This window comes from Pimephales promelas, chromosome 1 (genome assembly GCF_988280905.1).
Source record: "Pimephales promelas chromosome 1, fPimPro1.hap1.1, whole genome shotgun sequence".
Classification (NCBI taxonomy): domain Eukaryota; kingdom Metazoa; phylum Chordata; class Actinopteri; order Cypriniformes; family Leuciscidae; genus Pimephales; species Pimephales promelas.
The window spans coordinates 36294033-36313955 of NC_142769.1; the positions used below are offsets into that span (position 1 = coordinate 36294033).

Below are 19923 nucleotides of genomic sequence, written 5' to 3' on the forward strand. Positions count from 1 at the left end.
AATTAGATCTCAGTTTTTGAGTGCACTTTCAGGTTTTGGACCTCAGTGTATAATTATCATGTATAATAAATGTTCTGGTCTTATTTCAAGAACATAAATCGATCGTAAGAAGCTCTCTGATTTTATTTTCTTCAGCTGCATATGAACTGTCTGACCTTAATTAGAAAGACAGTCAGACTGACCGATCAAGTTTATGCAAAATTTTATTTTGCATGTCAGACTGTGGAGACACTCTTTCAGACCTATTTTACAACTTCTTTTGATGTACAAACCTTGACTACGAAACCAAGACGTTGACAGTGGCCTACCTCATTTACAGCTTACAAATACTGGTAGAAAAAATAAAGTGCGTGAATGTACAATGTAAAACAACAGCAAAACAGTGTAAAGTATATAAAATCACAATCTACTTTACATTTTCCATTCAAAACACTCAAGCTGAAAACACAATGGAATGTAACACATGATTAAACAACTTCAAACATGTCACGGTTAATGTGGATTAAAAAGATTTTTCCAAGAAAGTCTATAATAGCGAAGTTAGTGTTTGTGTCAGAGAGGGTTTGTTTTAAGTACGGATGACCCATTATTGTAACCATGTTCTTCTAAATTTTCTTTTTTAACCCTAAAGCAGATTGCAAATTTACAGACGTTTTCAACCTTTTCCAACTGGAATCGCCACATTATCTGTATTAGTCAAGTATGATTTCCTCAAATTTATCCACGATGTGTATCATTCTTTTCTCTTGCAGTATACCTCATTCTTTACCAAATGTCAACAATACTGTCTCGACTGTAATTTTGTTGTATTGTACCGCGTCATTGTCTTTCTGTCCGTTTAGACTCCATCCACTGCACTATATGCTGCACCGAACACAATTACCACCAACCTATGTGGCAAGACATAATCGCGTACTTGTGCTCTTCAAATGTACATTCAAAAGTATTTAGAAACTTTGTTTCTTGATGCTCATTCACACTTGCTACATTTGATCTAAAACAATTTTTTTTTTTTTTTGCATTTAAAATTTCCATACACATCATACCATTATTTAACACCAGGCACTTTACTAATAAGAACACATCTGAATCACAGAATAGAAAACACTAACATACTAATTCCCAAAAAGGCCTAAGAAATTAAAAATTGATAAAAAAAAATAATTAAAAAAAATGTTTAGAAAGTTCTGCAACACTAACAAGCTCTCTGGTTGAACTGCCTGGTGTTCAATGCTGGTATAATCACAATCTGCAGAGGATGGGCTATTGTTTTCATAGTCAGCTTTTAAGATTAAAATACCCTCATTAAACACATATGCATTGCATCTTTGCACAAAAAAATGGCAAAGTAATACAAATAGACATATAAAACAATTTTTTTCACCTTGAGTGAAGCGTCATTACTCAAGTCTTGGCAGTGATAAAGCACCAGTACCGGTCACACAAGAAGGCTTGTTGCCCATTTCTCTCTGCTCATCCATCTGGTCCACTCTTTCTCCAGTTGTTCTCTCTGACGGCATCTCTGTTCCAAAACTTATTCAACACAATAAACTGTGTCATAACTTAAAATTTAACATTAAAGAGTAAAGAAGATGTGAGTGGATTTGAGGGCATTGTCAAACTCAAATTTGGCAATTCGCACACTGAGCTTGTCACATCTATTTTTAATACTCAGGGCTCAGTACGCTTAGTCTTTATGAAAGCTGCCCAAGTGAACATTTAGATTGTTAGATTGTTTATGCATAAATCATATAAACTCATTGGCAATGTCTATGTTTTACACCACAGAGTCTCTGATCTCAGAGCCCAGTCGTACCCGGGGGCGAGGGCAAATGTCACTGACCTCCACATGACTTTCTTTGAACTCATTCTGTGGTGTTTGGGCGAGTGTCTGTGCTTCCTTGGAGTTGTGCTGCGTGCTTGTCTCTGATGGAGCGATTATGTAACCGCAGTTTTCCTCCAAAGTCTGGTAGCTTTTGTGGTCGGATGGGGTGGTTGGAAGCACACCAGCATTGAGGGGTACACTCTCCCCAGGCCTGACTGTGCTCTTTTGGGCTCCTGCAGTTTGTTCTCCCCCTCTTAGTACCTCCTTCATCCGGCCCCTGTGTCTATAGGCTACCGACAGCCCGAACGAAAGCACACACACAGCTAACAAAACACACACTACAGCCAGCTCTGTGCCATATGTCTTTATGCGAGGTTGAGCAGAGCGAGCCGATTCACCGGACAGGATGTCTGATGATATGCTTTGGATTATAAGAGGTGCATCCATCTGCCCAGTATTGGTTGTGGTCTCGGATAAAGGCTCTGCCTTTACACAGTAATTGGCCAAAAGTTGCCAGAAGCCATGTTCTATTGACCAACAAGAGAAGACCTCATCTACGCCTGCTCGGCCGCTGACTACTAATCCACCATCTGGGCTGGGGAACTGGAAGTGACCTGGCTTGTATGACCATTTTCTGTGGGCATGATTGGAGCGAAGATTGCAGGGCAGCAGGCGAAGGGTGTTAGCTGGGACGATGATGATCTCACAATCAGATGCTTGGGAATTTGGTAAATTAAGTGGTAACACGGTTTTACCAGAGCTTTCAGAGTCCACACTGAATATGGTGTCATTACATTTTGATTTTGAAGTGTCAGCCTCCTCAATATCTTGCTGCCATTGTCTGAAACACACATAGGATGGTAAAAGATTGGTACTGAAAATTATTCATTCAATAGATATTTTGAAACAGGGAAGACTTACTTTTGTGGTGCGATTCGTGTGACGTCAGTACAGTGTGTTCCTGTCCAAGCACAGTATGGGTCTCTGGCCAAAACACACTCACCACAGTTGTTATGGTAACTGCAGTTTGCTACAGGCAACTGCACAATACCAGAGTGTGACGACATAAATAACAAACCCTGTTTGTTGAGAGAGAGGATTGAGAGTAAGAGAGTGAAATACAATTTTTGTAGAGGACAAGTGCAAGTAAATGTGTAATTCAAATACACTACTGTGCAAAAGTTTGGGGCGAGTAACAAGTAGCATTTTTTTCCTAACAGGGATGCATCAACTGATCAAAAGATGACAGTATTTTCATTTATAATGTTAGAAAATTATATAATTTGCCATCACAGAAATAAAATTACATTTTGTACTGTATTTTTAACTAATTAAATATAGCTGTGGCAAGTATTAGAAAATAGTATATGACTTATACAGTAAAATATCTTATTGACCCCTAACTTTTGAATGGTGGTGAATAAAATGAATGCACCTTTACACTCTTTGTTCACAAGAGTTAATGCATTAGTTATCAAGAACCTGCAAGTAACAATAATTTTACAGCATTTATTACATTATCTTTTATAGTTAAATATACCACAAATTGTTGTTAATTATTCATGCTAATGAATATGAAATGTAGTTTATGTAGAAATTAACATTAACCTAGGAGGTTAATAAATACAGAAAAAGTATTTTTCATTATTAGTTTGTGGTATTTAATAAACACACATGCACGCACGCACGCACACACACACACCTTAGCCGAATCCAGCTCAATGTGTTGTACAGGCTGTTTTTCTGGGAACAGTTGGATCTCCTCAATGATGTGCATCGTACCAGCTACATTCACAGCCTTTTGTAAACGTCCATCATCTGTCAAATCACAGCGCACAACATCAACAGCTAATTAGAAAAGAAATTGAAATCAGAGAAAATCAGACACTCAAAAAACACAACATACCTGTGCCGATGAACATCACATTGTAAGCTCTGTGGAGGCCTTGCACGTGGTGTACAGCGATTTGTGTGTAGTGCACAGAGTGCGTGAAGATCACCGGCTGACTTTTGACAGGTCTGTCCATCAGGAAATGGTCTTTCACAAAGTTTAATACCTTATCTGGCATATCCAGGGATGAGCCTATTCCCAGCTCCCTTGAAGCATTAGTAATACACTGTTGAAAGGGGAGAAGGGTCACAATCTTCACAAAAAGCTTCACAAAAACTATAAAATCCTTCCCGCTTATACAGAACTGGTAAAGTGTGGGTGTGTGTCATCTTACCATTCCAGGTCGTGGTTCAGGTACAGATTGAGTGTGTGTGTACCACTGCTGTGTCTCTCGGTTCACCTCTTTGTAACGGCCAGTAAACGCTTGTTCTACCTGATCCATGCTGAACACACATACTGCTGAACTGCCTGCTAGACCTTTACTCCTGGAACAAATTAGAAAAAAATGTACATTTTAGAACAGACACACTAGAATTTGCAGTGTTAAATTAGAGCAAAACGTTTCTAGTATATAGTATTACTAGTATTAATACAGAAAAACATTATCTTCCTGTGCCCCTCTCTATTTTTCCGCATACCATTGAGAAGTGAACACTGCATAGAGGAGTGTGTTTTTCTTGTGTTGGGCAGGAAGCACATAGACATCCTGAATGATGTTGAAAGGAAAACCATCATCAGGTAGCGAACACAAGAGCTGAGCTTTAAGAAATGTGGTCCATTTCTTCTGTAGGACTCTCTCTCCACCCTGATCCTCCTGAGATTAAACAAAAAAAAACACACACACACAAGCATCTGATTTAACAGTTTCAACATATTTTCAACATATAATACTCTGAAGGACCACTAGGGGGCATTAGAACTCTAGCCCTGGTTTCATTCAGAGCATCCTGGGGGGGGGGGGGGGGGGGGGGAGTATTGTTGCAGTAGCTGCAAATGGTACAATGACAGTTTCAGATAGTGATAGCACAGTACTGACCGATTATCATATTAATATACTATAGTATTTATACAATTATCCAGGGTGTTTCAAATAATATTGTTGTAATGCCTTGGTACATGTCAAAAAACAAACAAACATGGTATTATCAATGCACTCCCGTGGAAGTCAGGGAGAAAGGGAGCGTCAACAGGTGGGAAAGTAACACATATGTGAACATTAATAGGGCAGAGTTCACAGCCTTCTGTGATTCACCTTGTTAATTTTCTTCTTAAATTAACATGAAACTAGGGTGACCAGATGACCCGGTTTCAGAAGAGTCCCACCAATTTACTAAAAAATATGAAAATATGTACCTGTTTCATCTGGCATACTGATATATTGGGATTTCTGTATGTGTGTCAGTATGTGTGTTTTTTTTTCTTTTCAGGTTTATGCTGACTTTATCAACACTGTGTGAACTGCTTAAACACTCCATCTTACCTTACACACACGTGCAATCCTGGACACTATGGTGTTATCAAAGAAGTCGAACTCCTTTCCCATCTCACTGAAGAAAAAATAGATCTGATCACCACTTCTCTCACTGTCTTGACCTGTTATATGAGCAGAACCTACAAACGCTGGGTCTGACAGACCACACACACACACACACACACACACACACACACACACACACACACACACACACACACACACACACATTTTAATTTACCATTCCAGAAAACAAAACTGTACAACTGTTGATTTAACATCAGTATCAGCCAGTAATTTTCTGTTTCCAACATGCGTGAGAAAGCATGGTTCTGTAATCACTGATGCTGGCATTTATTTTTAGATATTAATCTCTTAGAAGGTCCCTTGTGAGGAAGTGTGTGTGTTTGTATATATTTACCCTGGAGCCAGTTGAGAGAGTTCTCTGTTTTGAGAGGGGTGCCAGTCCCTAGACTCCTATATATGGTGGGTTCATTTCCCTGGAAGTTACTGACAGTAGCAGTGTACAGTTCCCCATCTATAACACACAAAAAAGTGCTCATTAACACTAACATCAACCTTTTCATCAAACTCAATGACGTTTATATATGAAGTTCAAACAAAAAGATTGCCATGTTTTTGCATTAGTATACTCACCCACTGTAATAGCTGTAGATCTGGATTCTGGATTAAATGGACAGCGTCCACGGCCATCCTCCATTACGTGTTCCCCCTTTTCATCTCTTTCCAGAGAGAAACTTGAAATGTTCTACAAATTTCATGAAAAACACAAACACGTCATTCGTTAAATCAAATGACACCAGACACACTTGCACAAATGGGTCAATGACATAAAGTACAGTTTTTTTTCCCTATATATTATTTTATTCAAAAATACATTAGAAAAAGCTATTTAAATACATAATGACTTAAATACAGTTTACATTTTTTTTTTTTTGGGCACGTGTGTGTGTGTGTGTGTGTATATGTGTGTGAAAACCAACAACAATAATAATAAAAATAAAATAAATGACACTTTACACAGACCTTAATGACTATCAGATATATATGAATATCAGATTAGTTTTATTTAAAAAAAATCCCTTTTATATTAATAATACTGTTTACGTAATACATTAAATACATTAAAGGGCACCTATTATGGAAAATTCACTTTTACATGGTGTTTGAACATAAATGTGTGTTGGCAGTGTGTGAGCAAAACCACCCTAGAATGATAAAAATCCATCCAGTAGTTTTTTTACAATCTCAATAAATCATATGCACTGCCTCAGAACGAGCTGTTCTGAGATCCAGGTCTTTGTGACGTAGAACGGGAGACAGGGGGTTGATTGACAGTGTGGCTGTGGCCTAGACCCCGCCCTCGGTGATCTGTACACACCATCCTTCATTGTTTCAACGACGACAGCCGGTAATGTCTCTTGGAAACGTAAATTTATGTTCTGTCGTGGACTCGTGGGTTAATCCTGTTGTTGTGGCTTAAAAGTTAATCCTCAAGTGTGGATTGTCGTCTACTGTTTGCGATCCACCGTCACCTCCAGTAACAGTACGTGTATTTTATGATTTTTGAGCAAATAGTCTTTTCAGTCAATGTCAGCCAATTCAATAACAAATGCGTCTAAAGTTATTGCCGTCATAGGATGTCTGTGTATATAATTTAAAACCTTGTTTGTATAGTGTGTAACCACACGTTTATAAATATATATATTTTTAAAGATATTGTATTAAAAACGTCTCTGGTTACGTATGTAACCCTAGTTCCCTGAAGGGAACGAGACGCTGCGTGTAAACGCCGTGGGAACGCCTCTGCGTGACGAGTCATGAAGCACGTATGAAATCTGTCCAATGGCGAGACGGAACGTCATAGGCGGGGTGACGTATCGACCAGGAAACTATAAAGCATCCCCGAAACACAAGTGCAACAGCTTCTGATAGGACTGAAGCAAGCGCTCACGGGCATGCTGGGAGTATGGCATAGACACGCAGCGTCTCGTTCCCTTCAGGGAACTAGGGTTACATACGTAACCAGAGACGTTCCCATTCAGGGAACTTCGAGCTGCGTGTAAACGCCGTGGGAACGCTAATACCAACGCCGCCATGCGAGCAGGTGTCCGTTGTATGAAATCAGGCACATATTTAGACGAAAGCACCTGCGCCCCTGGAGCGGAGCTACCATACCCCTGGTTGAGTGAGCCCAGACAGCCAAAGGAGAAGGCTGACCGGCGGACTCATATGCAAATGAGATGGCCTCGACCACTCACTTACTCAACCTCTGCTCAGATGCGGGACAACCTTTCTTCGGAGGTCCAAAACAAACAGATAACTGTTCAGGCTTTCTCCACAGGGCAGCTCTGTGGACATAAGCATCTAGAGCCCTCAGAGGGCAGAGCAGATTAGTTTCTCTTGGTCTGACCTCACAATACCACGAAGAAAAAGAATTACCAATGTCCCGTGAAAAGCTCCACTCAAAGGGACGTGGTAAGCAGATAGGCCACCACATACACCTTTAGTGTGGAGTGGGATAACCCTGTGGAGAAATGCTCCAAAGGAATTCCAGCACCGCCACACCGGGCAGTTAACTGGGTCCAACTGGTGTTCTCCCCACCAAGAGGTGAAACATTGCCACCTCAAGGCATATAATCTCCTCGTGGACGGAGCTCTGGATTGGAGGATGGTCTCCACGACCTCAGTCGAGAGACCCGATTCCATGAGCTGGGCCCCCTCAGAGGCCAAGCCACAACCTCCATAGATCTGGGCGGCATACTCGGGCCGGCCAACGCGGGGCTACTAACAGTAGAAAGACCCCGACTCGGTGAACCCTCTCCAGAACTCCTGGGAGCAGAGCAATCGGGGGAAATGCGTACAGGGGTGACCTCGGCCACTCCTGTACCATCGCATCCAACCCCAGAGGGGCTGGTGGATACAGAGAAACCACAGCATGCAGTGTCTCAGTCCCTGGATTCAAATAGGCCTACCTCGGTATGACCGAAATGACTCCATAGGAGCTCCACCACCTCGGGGTGGAGTCTCCACTCCCCGGGCCTCGGCCCCTGCCTCGACAGGATGTCTGCTCCCCGATTTAAATATCCTGGGATATATAATCGCCAAAGAAGAAGCTTCCCCTGGGCCCACAGAAGGATCTGGCGCTAGCCTGAATAATGGACATGAGCGCAGACCCCCTTGATGGTCTATAAAAAGACCCCCGATGTGCTGTCTGACCGGACAAGAACATGGTGACCCCTCAGGTCTGGGAGAAAGTCCACAGACCCCGGGCTGAGCGACCACTCATGATCGCCCCCAGCCCGTGAGGGAGGCGTATATCGTTAGCTTCTTTGGAACAATGAAGTAACGGCTGTAATACCCCAACTCTCTGTCGGGGGGAAGAACTCGTTCTATCGCCCCCTTCAGTAACAGAGCTTTCACCTCTTGTTCCATGACCAGAGCCTGCTCGGGGGATACCACTGTAGGCAAAATCCCCCGAAAACGAGGCGGACGTGACCTGAACTGGATCGCGTACCCGCGTTCGATAGTCTGCAGGACCCATCGAGATATATTAGGAAGACTTTCCCATTCTGCCAGAATTTCCACTAAGGGTACCAGTCTCTCGAGACTGGCCTCTGGAGTAATTATAGAGACAGAAACAGTGCCCTGTGACCGCGCACAGGCAGGGTTTAACGACTGTTCTGTATCGCTCCTCGGAGCAAACGAGCTTCCCTCTGGAAACCACTCGCTAGGACCGTCTGCGCCCACCCTCACAGGCAGGTTCAGCAGAACGGGTCCCTGCAGACCCCCCTGGTGGTTTATGTAAGAGACCACAGACATGTTGTCTGACCGGACAAGAACATGATGATCTCTGAGGTCTGGGAGAAAGTGTTTCAGAGCCTGAAACACCGCCATCATCTCTAGACAATTTATATGCCATCGGAGATGATGGTCTTGCCACAACCCGCGGGCCGAGCGACCACTCATGATCGCTCCCCAGCCCGTGAGAGAGGCATCCGTCGTCACCGTTACCCGGCGACACGGGGCTCCCAGCGCAGGTCCCAGGGACAGGAACCAAGGTTCTTTCCACATAGCCAGGGCACGGAGACCACGTCGCGTGACCTTGATCTTGCGGAGCGGCTTTCCCCTCGGGGAGAACCCCTTGGTCCTGAGCCACCACTGTAGTGGTCTCATGTACAGCAGGCCGCACGGTAACACGTTGGATGCTGCTGCCATCAGACCCAGAATTCTCTGGAATTCCTTTACAGTGAGTGACTGGCCTAGCTTCACTTGCTTGACAGTCGAGATAATCGAGGCTATACAAGCCGGCGACAGACGTGCCTGCATCGTCGTCGAATCCCATACCACGCCTAGAAAAGTGGTCCGCTGAACTGGCGAAAGCACACTCTTCTTAGCGTTGAGTCTCAACCCCAACCTTCTGATGTGGGCGAGGACGGCATCTCGATGCCGAATCGCCTGATGCTCCGATTGAGCCAGAATCAACCAATCGTCGATGTAATTTAAAATGCGAATGCCCTGGAGACGCAGCGGGCCAAGGCCGCGTCCATGCATTTCGTGAAGGTTCGAGGAGATAACGCTAGGCCGAATGGAAGGACCCGATATTGGTACGCTTCGCCCCAAAAAGCGAACCTCAGGAACTTCCGATGTTGCGGAAGGATGGAGATATGGAAGTACGCGTCTTTTTTTAGGTCTATCGTGACAAACCAGTCCTCAGACCTGATCTGTGACACGATCTGCTTGAGAGTCAGCATTTAGAACTTGAGCTTCCCTACTGACCGATTTAAGAGGCGCAGGTCTAAAATCGGACGCAGCCGCCCATCCTTCTTTGGAACAATGAAGTACCGGCTGTAATACCCCAGCTCTCTGTCGGGAGGAAGAACTCGTTCTATCGCCCCCTTCAGTAGCAGAGCTTCCACTTCTTGTTCCATAACCAGAGCCTGCTCGGGGGTCACCACTGTGGGCAAAACCCCCCGGAAACGAGGTGGACGCGACCTGAACTGGATCGCGTACCCGCGTTCGATAGTCTGCAGGACCCAACGAGATATATTTGGAAGACTTCCCCATTCTACCAGAAATTCTACTAAGGGTACCAGTCTCTCGAGACTGGCCTCTGGAGTAGTTTTTAAAAACAGAAACAGCGCCCTGTGACCGCGCACAGGCAGGGTTTAACGACCGTTCTGTATCGCTCCTCGGAGCAAACGAGCGTCCCTCGGGAAATCGCTCGCTGGGACCGTCCGCACCCCCCATTACAGGCAGGGTTGGCAGAACGACCCCCTGAGGGCACCGAGAGAGAGCGGGCGCCGGATTCAGCGGAGAACACCTCTGTCTCACGGTGGGGACCACCCTCAGTAGCCTAACACCAGTGGCGTCAGGACTTCTTCGACGAAGCCTTCCTGGCGACAATAACCGTCCTCAGATCGGTTCTATCCCGGGAAGACCTCGCCTGAGAACGCCGCGTCTCAGCCCAGTTTTGCTGGGGAGGAGCCCGAGACGCGACGCTCTCTCGACGGGCGGGGCTGCTCTCGCCCAGCAGCCCCCGAAGGATGAGTACGGAGGGGGAGACATTTCTGGAGCGCCGCTGCCTGTTTTTTTCGGTCGACAGCGGCGCATCCAGGAGAAACGCTTTATCTTTCTCCTTCATATTAGCCAGATTTAGCCACAGATGCCTCTCCGTGGCCACCAGGGCTGCCATAGAGCGGCCGACTGATCTGGCCGTCTCCTTGGTGGCACGGAGAGAAATATCTGCCGCCTGACGCAGTATCTCATTAATCACGTCAGTGCCGACGACCTCCCCCTCACTCATATCTCCTAGACCCAGCAATATTAGCATACATAGAGGTCTGGTGTGTCAAAATTCTAGCTGACACTGGTTTGTTCCACGATATCGGGGAAGAAGTGGCAAACACCGGCATGGAGGTAGTGAGTGTGATATTAAAAATCTCTCATCCATTTTACTCTCTCGACTCTTGTTTCTCAACTGGCCATTCAAAGGTTAATTTTTCCACAGCCCGAGTCAAAAACCTCCATTTTTTTTTTTTTTTTTTTTTTTTTTTTTACTACATTCGCGGGAGACTGGGATGGCAAACGAGCTTCCCTCGCTCTCCACTGAGTCCATAGACTCTGCATCCACACTTTCAACATCCAGCTCCTCAGAACTGGATAATTGAAGTGATGGCGCCTCAGCCCGGGCAGGAAAAACCGCAACGCGGACCCCCGCAGCGAGAACTGAGGCACTGGATCTACCAGGTAAGGGCAGAGAAAGGGCGGGGCCCGTCTCAATCCCCGCTGATAGATCCATCTGCGATCCCCACGACGCAAGCCTTCGCTGTGCCTCGGCAGCAGCGGGACCCGAGCCGCGGGGAGCGCGCACCGAACCACTCTCCTCGAAGAGTGCCCGGCGGGAGCGAAGTGTCTTCATGGCAGACACTCGCAGTGCTCACAGCCGGCCCCCTCGAGAGCCGACTGAGCAAGCTGCACTCCCAAACAAACAACACACAGATCGTGTGTATCCCCACCCGTGATGAAGCGAGGGCAGGGATGAACACACTTTCTGCTGTTGTTTGCTCGCCATATCAATATATATAAATATACAATATTAGACAGACAGACAAAATTCATACATAGAGCGCTTGTGAAGACTCAGAAGCTGTTGCGCTTGTGTTTCGGGGATGCTTTATAGTTTCCTGGTCGATACGTCACCCCGCCTATGACGTTCCGTCTCGCCATTGGACAGATTTCATACGTGCTTCATGACTCGTCACGCAGAGGCGTTCCCACGGCGTTTACACGCAGCTCGAAGTTCCCTGAATGGGAACTGCATATATGTTGGTGTTCTGTAAGTTAGCCATCTTCTCACATTTGCCACAGAAGCACCTATGACAAGTAGCTAAACATGACGCCACAGGTCCCTCGCATAAATGTAATTTCGCTCGTACGTTGCAAACTTTATCACAGAATGTATATGTAGTTTCAAAAAATTGCGCTAGTGTCTGTGTGTGTGTGTTGGACATCCATCATTTCAAATGGGACGCGATTACAACTCTAAAGTACATAAAAGTATCAAATAACCATACCGAGACGTACTGGTCCATTCTCATTTGTTTATTCTGCCGGAGTCTCTTCATACTATTTAAATATTCCGATTCAAACGTACTCTGAATGACATTCAATACGGCGCGTCTCTTCACTCTCTCAGTACCGACTGCCTGCCATAGGTATCAAGTTACGCCCTCATCCAATGGCAGGGCGGGGATATGCAGCTCATTTGCATTTAAGGTGGAATACCCCCTGAAACCGCTCATTTTTAAGCAGGCCCCAAAATGACATTTTCAAATGGTTATAATAAATTAACTGTGGGGTATTTTGAGCTGAAACTTCACAAATACATTCTGGGGACACCAGAGACCAATATTACATCTTGTAAAAAGGGGCATAATAGGTGCCCTTTAAGACATTAAATTTAAGTTTAAGTTAAGTTTTTCCAAAACTATATGAATCCGACATGCATATGGAGAGGAGATTTCTAAGAACTTTAATTTTTAAAATAGATTTTTTTTTTTAAAGAAAAAAAGAGATGTAAGAAAGATGTGAGTCTCACAATGTAAGCGCAGATGGGGCTGAAGGCATATGTTCCACACACATATAGGTGTGTGCTGTTCAAATGCAGTAAAATCTTGATGTAGTTGAAACAGTCAGTCTGAAACACATAAGAGACAGATTTTCTTTTAATTTGTTGTTTTAATATATTGCGTCACATTTATATTAACAATAACAGCAACAAACTTATACCTGGGGGTCCTTTCCCTTGAAGATGCACTCCTTCCTCTTCCTTTCTGGAGTGCTCCATGTGAGCTGCAGAAGAGACAAAACAACACTGAGTACTACCATCAAAATGCACTCCTACACACTACTACAAACATTCTCGCATGCACTTACTGTTTTCTGTAGATACGTCACACTGATGTTGTCCAGGCTGAGAGAGAATATATTCTCCCTGGCTCCCACGTATATCTTGTTTTTATCTGGGCTCAGCAGAAGAGTTGAATAGTTATACACACCATCCACCGAGAACTCTCTCACTGATCGCCCTTCTGCATCTGAACACACCCAGAGGAAAAAATATTACTTGGTACACCTCATAAAAAGAACAAAAATCAATGTTATCCAAAAAAATCGTAATGTTTCGCACACACACACATTATATATATATCTATATATATATTAATCAGTGTCTAAATAAAGTCTTAACAGTACATTCAGAAAGCATCTTGCATTCTTCACATGGAATTCTCCTTCAAAACTACACAAACCTGGCACACAGTCCGACCCTTTAAAATGATGTCAGTTAGTATGTCCAGAAGGTTTTCCTGGCAAGGCACAGAGGTCACTAACGTCAGTGTTTACTGACATAAAACCTTTTACAAGTCGTTTTGTTCTAAGTACAACCATTACATTTGCATTTCAACCTCAAATGATTAATGAGAATGGCTGTTACTCTGATACAGTACACCAGCCAGGGTTTGCAAATGGTTCTAATAGCTCTTGTAAATGTTTACAATCAAGGATTAAACCCGCCAGTGTGTTTGGCTAAGATGAGTGAATGCAACATTTGGAACAGTCTTGTAATGGGTCTTTTGGGAATAAGAAACATCATGGCAGTTCAAGTAGCCCTAAAATTTTGCTAAATTATAGCAGATGAGTGGTAGTCTGAGGGAATCTGGGCCAGCAGATCTTCTTCCACTGAATGCAGTGCGCATTACTGACATTGCTGCTTTTGTGAGCATAAAATGCCATTTTATACAACATTTCCATTTCAAATACTATTCTATACTTCAAAGAAAAAAAAAGAATATCATGGCTTCCACAGAAATATTAAGCACCACAACTGTGACATTGATACAACAACATTGATAAAAATAAGAAATGTTGCTTGAGCACCAAATCAGCATATTAAAATGATTTCTAAACGATCATGTGGCACTGAAGACTAAAGTAATGATTGCCATTGCCATCACAGGAATCTTTGCATCACACTTTAAAATAGAAAAGTTTTAAAATTGTTTTAATATTTCACATCTATTATTGTTTTTACTGTTTTTCTGATCAAACAAATGGTAAGAATTCCTACACAATTTTCCATTTAAAAATTCCATACTCAAATTTCCAAATCTTTCTATAGATCACCATATTTAACATCAATGGTTACATTGTTTTTAGCTTTAAATTTGGTTTATAGTACAGTAATATGTGTTAATTTTCTTAGGGGTCAACTTTGGCTTTTTTTGATTTTTGCATGTCTACACATTCCAATTTCTAGTTTTATATAAAAATAATACGAGATCATAGATGCATATGCATTAATAGAGATCTAGTATTTCCTAGGAGTAGTACCTCTAATATCAAGGCCTAATGTCCAATTTAATGCATCCTCTGGGGCGGTAGAGAAACCATGACACTAAATGGACCGATGGCACAATACGGCTTTGCGCACTGTCCTATTTGCCAAGTTCAAGGGTTTATAAAAAAGACTGGTATTTTAAAAAGTTTAAAAAAAACTGTCTTTTGTTAGGGAAGTACATGTTTTTCAAAACCTTGGGTCTGCTTTAACGCGGAAGTACATGTTTTTCAAAACCTTGGGTCTGCTTTAACGCGTACTCTGTGGCGGCCAAGAAACTTGTATGATAAATACAATTTCCTTGGGAATTTGGGAAAGAAAGTGGTATATACTGTATGATAAATTTAATTTCACTAAATTCTCAATTTTCTATTATAGAAAACTTTAAATATAGAAAACAGGCGCAATAGTCTGGAAATGCAAATATTTTTCCATTCATTGCTTTCTTTTTTCCATACCTTCTCAGACCTGGAAATTACTCAAATCACTGCCATACTTTTCCAAATTGCGTAGGAACCAAGTATAATATTGTTGCGACTTAAAACGCTCAAGCTCTTTCAAGCAGGATGGATTCTGATTGGCTGTCACTGTTTTATCGTTCACCAGCTGGAAAAAAAACCATTCTGAAAGTGATTCCAACGATATCGTTTCTCTGTCCTTTTATCATTATAGTTTTTCATCTGCTTTACTTGGTTTCACTATATTTTGACTGTCCCCAGACATTCTCTTGGGAAAGAGTAGAGTTGCACTTACATGTCAACAAACTCGCATTAGAGTATTAGTTGAGTATTATGAGTTAGTTTACTGTTAAGAGTATGGGTTGGGTTACAATAAGGGGTTCTGGTTGGCAGAAAATGTTTACATGTACTTGCACAGTTATGCCAGTAGAATGTGTGTTGGGGAACCATCAAAACAAAGTGTTAGCAGATATTGAGCAGACAGTCTACTAATACTCTGATGAGAGTTTGTTGACATATACAGTAGGTGTAACATACTTTATTGTCGACAAAATATCTAAAAGGGACCATCAAAATGAAGTGTTACCTTCTTTTATATTTAGAACAATTTTAAGAACTATATTTATCATTATAGTTTTCATTATTGGGTGTGAACGGGCCTTTACAGTACTAAGTGAAGAGTAAATAGCTTTGGATAAGAAAGCATCTGTTGAATAACTAATTAATTCATGCACTTACTATATGAGAAACTGATTCGTGCTGTGACATCATCTTCATTAACCACGGTTGCATGTAAAACTCCAGCCAAAAAAATCCATAATATGGTCCAAAACAAGAGCCAGAGAGAGTTTTTGGTTTCCATGGATACTTTCCATTTGGTTGCCATGGTCAACTGCTATACAATTGAAGATTGTAATATTCCAGGTATCTTTGGTATTCAAATGAAATGTTTACACCCTGCCGTTGATTCTTTCAGGGATACTTAAGGTCACAGAGACCTTGCCATACTGAAATTATGTCCTCAAAGAGGTCAAAGGTGGAGAGATATCAGATCCTTGTGGGCAAACACACTTATTTTAAACAACACATCCCTCCTAATAGAGACTATCCATGTAGCAAACTCCAATTAGATCGTCTGGAATCTGCAGAGGGAGAAACAGAAGCACATTTAAATCACATGATTAAACAGAATCGAACAGAATGATATGGAATAATAAGAATAATTTCATTTTGCTTTAACCATGAGATCATTTACAGCTGATAAATCCACCACACGTCTGAACTAAAGAACTCAAGACAATTCTTTTGTTTCTCATGTTTCTCTGTTCAAAGGAGGCTGACCTCAACATCCACAGCACATGCTTCAGTGTTTTTGTGGGAAAGAGGCTGAATCTAATGTCCTCCTCTGCATGACTTTATCCAAACAGAATTTGGAAATGCATCAACTCCTCCCTTTTGGCCTGATCAGCTTTTAAGGGTGGTATGTCCTGAAAACAGGAAGACTGTGTAGTCTCTGTAGCTTCAAACACAACACACAAATAAAATTACAAAATTCCATACTGATCATGCTTATGTTCTCAATTTCTATTTATCTTTAATATTTGTATTAGGTATTTATTTATTTATTAATATTTTGGAGAAAATTAAAATTAACAGTCAATTCCGAATTTGGACTGCCAGTAAATAAACTTTCAGTTAGTCAGATCAGATGACCATTTTATCTTTAGCATTTCAAACAGTAAAACACAAATAGTTCAGACCATTTAACAGCGCAAACCATTAAATTGTCATGTAAACATAACTACAGAAGTATATATCAGCAATATAGCCTAAATCATGCATAGATGTAACAAAGTTCCACCTAAATGTGTCTGCTACTGACATAAGTACAAGATGTACACAAACACCCATACAGTCTGAAGATGTCACATACTGTGCTCCTGCTAAGACTCAAGAGTCAGAATTGGAAGACTTCTAAATGTTTAAAGACAGAGATAAAAATAAATGCTGCGTCATGTACACACAAACTAAAAAAACAGCTTGATAAAAAAAACATCTCTTACTATGAGAACTTTTACAAATGTATGACCCTCCATTAATGTTGAAATGATGTGACATGCATGCATGATCTCAAACGATGATGACTTGAAAGGGGGGGTTTATATTTTGACCTATCAACCTGAGGATTTTTGTACTAAAGATTATGATTGATTAGAAGTAACTTTTTAACAGCAGAAAGTATTATGCAATGTGAACAAGTGTAAACACACAGTAAAAGCTTTAATTCTTAGGACACTCTTAACAAAGCGTCTCATTGCCATAAACAACTGAACATTCTGCCAAGCAATAGATCTAGAGAAGAAAGGCACAGATACCAAGGTCAAACTTGTTATCTTTTACTTCAAAAAGATCTCTGATATATGCAATAAAATTTACAAGCTGCCTAGCATCTTTCCCCTAACACTTTAATTATACTAGCTGGAAGAAGGCAGTACACCGTTGGTCTGTTTCTTTTACTACTTCCCTTTACATAGTGAGTCCTTAGGGCTTTTCCTCTGGCAACGTGATCAACCAAATGGAGAGCTGGTTATCATTTGTTGACTGCCTACTGACTCAAAACAGGACAACTCACACTATCTATACCAAATAATATAAACATCAAAAGGTTCTTTGCTAGGACATACAACAAGGTATTCATTCCTCATAGTCTTTGATCCAAAAGGCTGATGCTGTTCTAAAGAGAGCAGAGTTTATGTAAACAATAAAGGTTTGCTTTTATGCACTCTCTTCACTCATCTAACTACTTAGAGGAGAGTTTAAAAAAAATGGCAACACTCAATCTTAGACTGAAAATATTACCACGTATCTAACGGTTTAGATTACAGTACTTTTTTATTCTGTAACTAAAATGGTCTTTTGTGGAAAAAAAAATGTCTTGATCACTAATTTCATTTAAATTGTTATCTTGCATGTTAATCATTATCAAACCTCCCTCATACTACACTCCAAAGTCACGTGATCTGAAGTGTAAACAAAGTTAAAAGTCCACCTAACACAATTAAGCATGCAAGATGATGACAGTTTTCAGATCCCACTCATGATTAAAATAATTAATATCAATCAATTTTAATGAATGCACTTCTTGATTGGTATATTTGTATCTTTGACACTGAAAGGGTGGGTTCAGCAAACGTGGGAAAAGTACATTTCAATATCAACTGCCCTTTAAATATCCAAGTAAACAAATGTAATAGTCTTGTTTTGTTCTGTGCTTTCATTTGCCTGACATATTCATAGTGAATAGTAAGCTTCAGTTTTAAACTGATTATTTATTATGGTTTACTTTAAGTACCTTTCCAGTTTAACCAAATATATTTTTTTACAGTTATTTTGATTGTTTAGAGTTGGCTTACGGTCGTGAATCATTGGACTATTGAGAAGTTACATTCGACCATTGCCACCTTTGTGATAGAGGTTGGTTTTACATGGTTTCAGGTGGACAATACTGGTCATTTTGTCGTCAAAATGTCTGGTCAAAATTGTAACAGATTGCTGGACTACCAACTGATGGGCAAGCAATTTACTTAGATCTTGATGAAGGTCTAGTGAGGTTGGTTTTCCCAACATTTGCTGTACCACTGTCCCAATTTTAATGACGATCATCTGCTTCAAGTGATGATTATGAAAGAACATTTATGAAAACACCTATAGCCTACCACTGATCGCAATAATATTGCCTACACTCGCAATAATATTGCAATAAATAAAGTTTTTTGATACATTAAAGAGGGTGGACGCACATAAAAAATAGAGCTTTGATCAACGCCCCCTTCCCAAAAATGAGTACATTTACATAGTTCACCAAAATTTTAACGTTTATTCTCTTGCTACTTGTAAGCTCTCGAGCTTTACTTTGCGGTGACTATGATAATAAACAGTAAAACACATGCGCACAATCCAGCAGCACCTTGTTTATTTTGAGCCCATTTCCCACCCACCTACCTATCTACCCACCCCCAACTAACTCACCCACCCTCCAATACCACTACAAACACACGATATAGTCTGAATCCCAATACACCACATCGCTTATGTTATCGAAAATAAATTACTGACTGATAGTAAAAAGTGATGTTTTGCAACAGGTGATTTTATGCACTCAGCATTCAACAGATAAACGTGGCCAGTCCTCCTACATAACGTTATTCGAACAATACTGAATCCTAGATCGCACCTCTTGGTCTCACTGCCCCCCTTTTAACTTATTGTTTATATGCGTAACTTACCACTAAAGCCAATACATCTCTCTCCGAAGAGACAGCCAGTTGGTGTGATTTGGAAATGAGCCTTTAGTTTTGTATTCCAGCATGTTTCCTTTCCCTCAGTCCGGGTTAACTGTATAAAATTCAACCGCTGATTTCTTTGCTCATGGATCTACCGCTGCGCTGACCGAGACTCGACACTCCTCCTCCTCAAAACCATTGACTGGAGCCACACCTCTAACACACACACACACACACACACACACACACACACACACACACATACACACACATCAAACTAGAGGTGCTCTCTTTATCCGACGAACTCTGGTCTCGATTGTAACCAGTGGGAATGTAACAGTCAAAATTTCTCAGGTAACTTAGCTAAATAAGAACCAGAAAGCGTTTTTGTGTTTTACTATCAGCCGACAGAAAATGATAACTAATCCAAAAATAAATTCACATTTAATGTACTGTAATGTAACTTTATTTAATTTAGGCTAACTTTGAAATGTACAATTTTAGAATTTGAATTAGTAGCTTAGGCTATTTTCTGTTGTTGTTTTGTTACAAAATGGTTTCCCACTGGTAATACATT

The 19923-nt window shown here is 41.5% G+C and overlaps 1 protein-coding gene across 3 annotated transcripts; it reads right to left on the reverse strand.

Annotated features, from left to right (window-relative positions):
* Positions 1–185: 185 nt before the first annotated feature.
* Positions 186–19538, reverse strand: sema4bb (sema domain, immunoglobulin domain (Ig), transmembrane domain (TM) and short cytoplasmic domain, (semaphorin) 4Bb). Of its 3 annotated transcripts, none has more exons than XM_039689054.2 (15): positions 19350–19538; positions 16405–16550; positions 15802–16205; positions 13147–13307; positions 13000–13062; positions 12809–12907; positions 5845–5956; positions 5609–5725; positions 5197–5342; positions 4355–4530; positions 4051–4201; positions 3732–3942; positions 3528–3643; positions 2747–2904; positions 186–2666 (listed from the first exon to the last, which is right to left on the reverse strand). In XM_039689054.2, exons 3-15 carry the CDS (start codon positions 15947–15949, stop codon positions 1778–1780), a joined length of 2547 nt encoding a protein of 848 aa, XP_039544988.2. In that variant the 5' UTR covers positions 15950–16205; positions 16405–16550; positions 19350–19538; the 3' UTR covers positions 186–1777. The 3 variants fall into 3 exon arrangements, with proteins under 3 accessions (XP_039544988.2, XP_039544987.2, XP_039544986.2); XM_039689053.2 differs by having other exon boundaries at positions 16405–16582; XM_039689052.2 differs by lacking the exon at positions 16405–16550.
* Between the last annotated feature and the right edge of the window lie 385 nt (positions 19539–19923).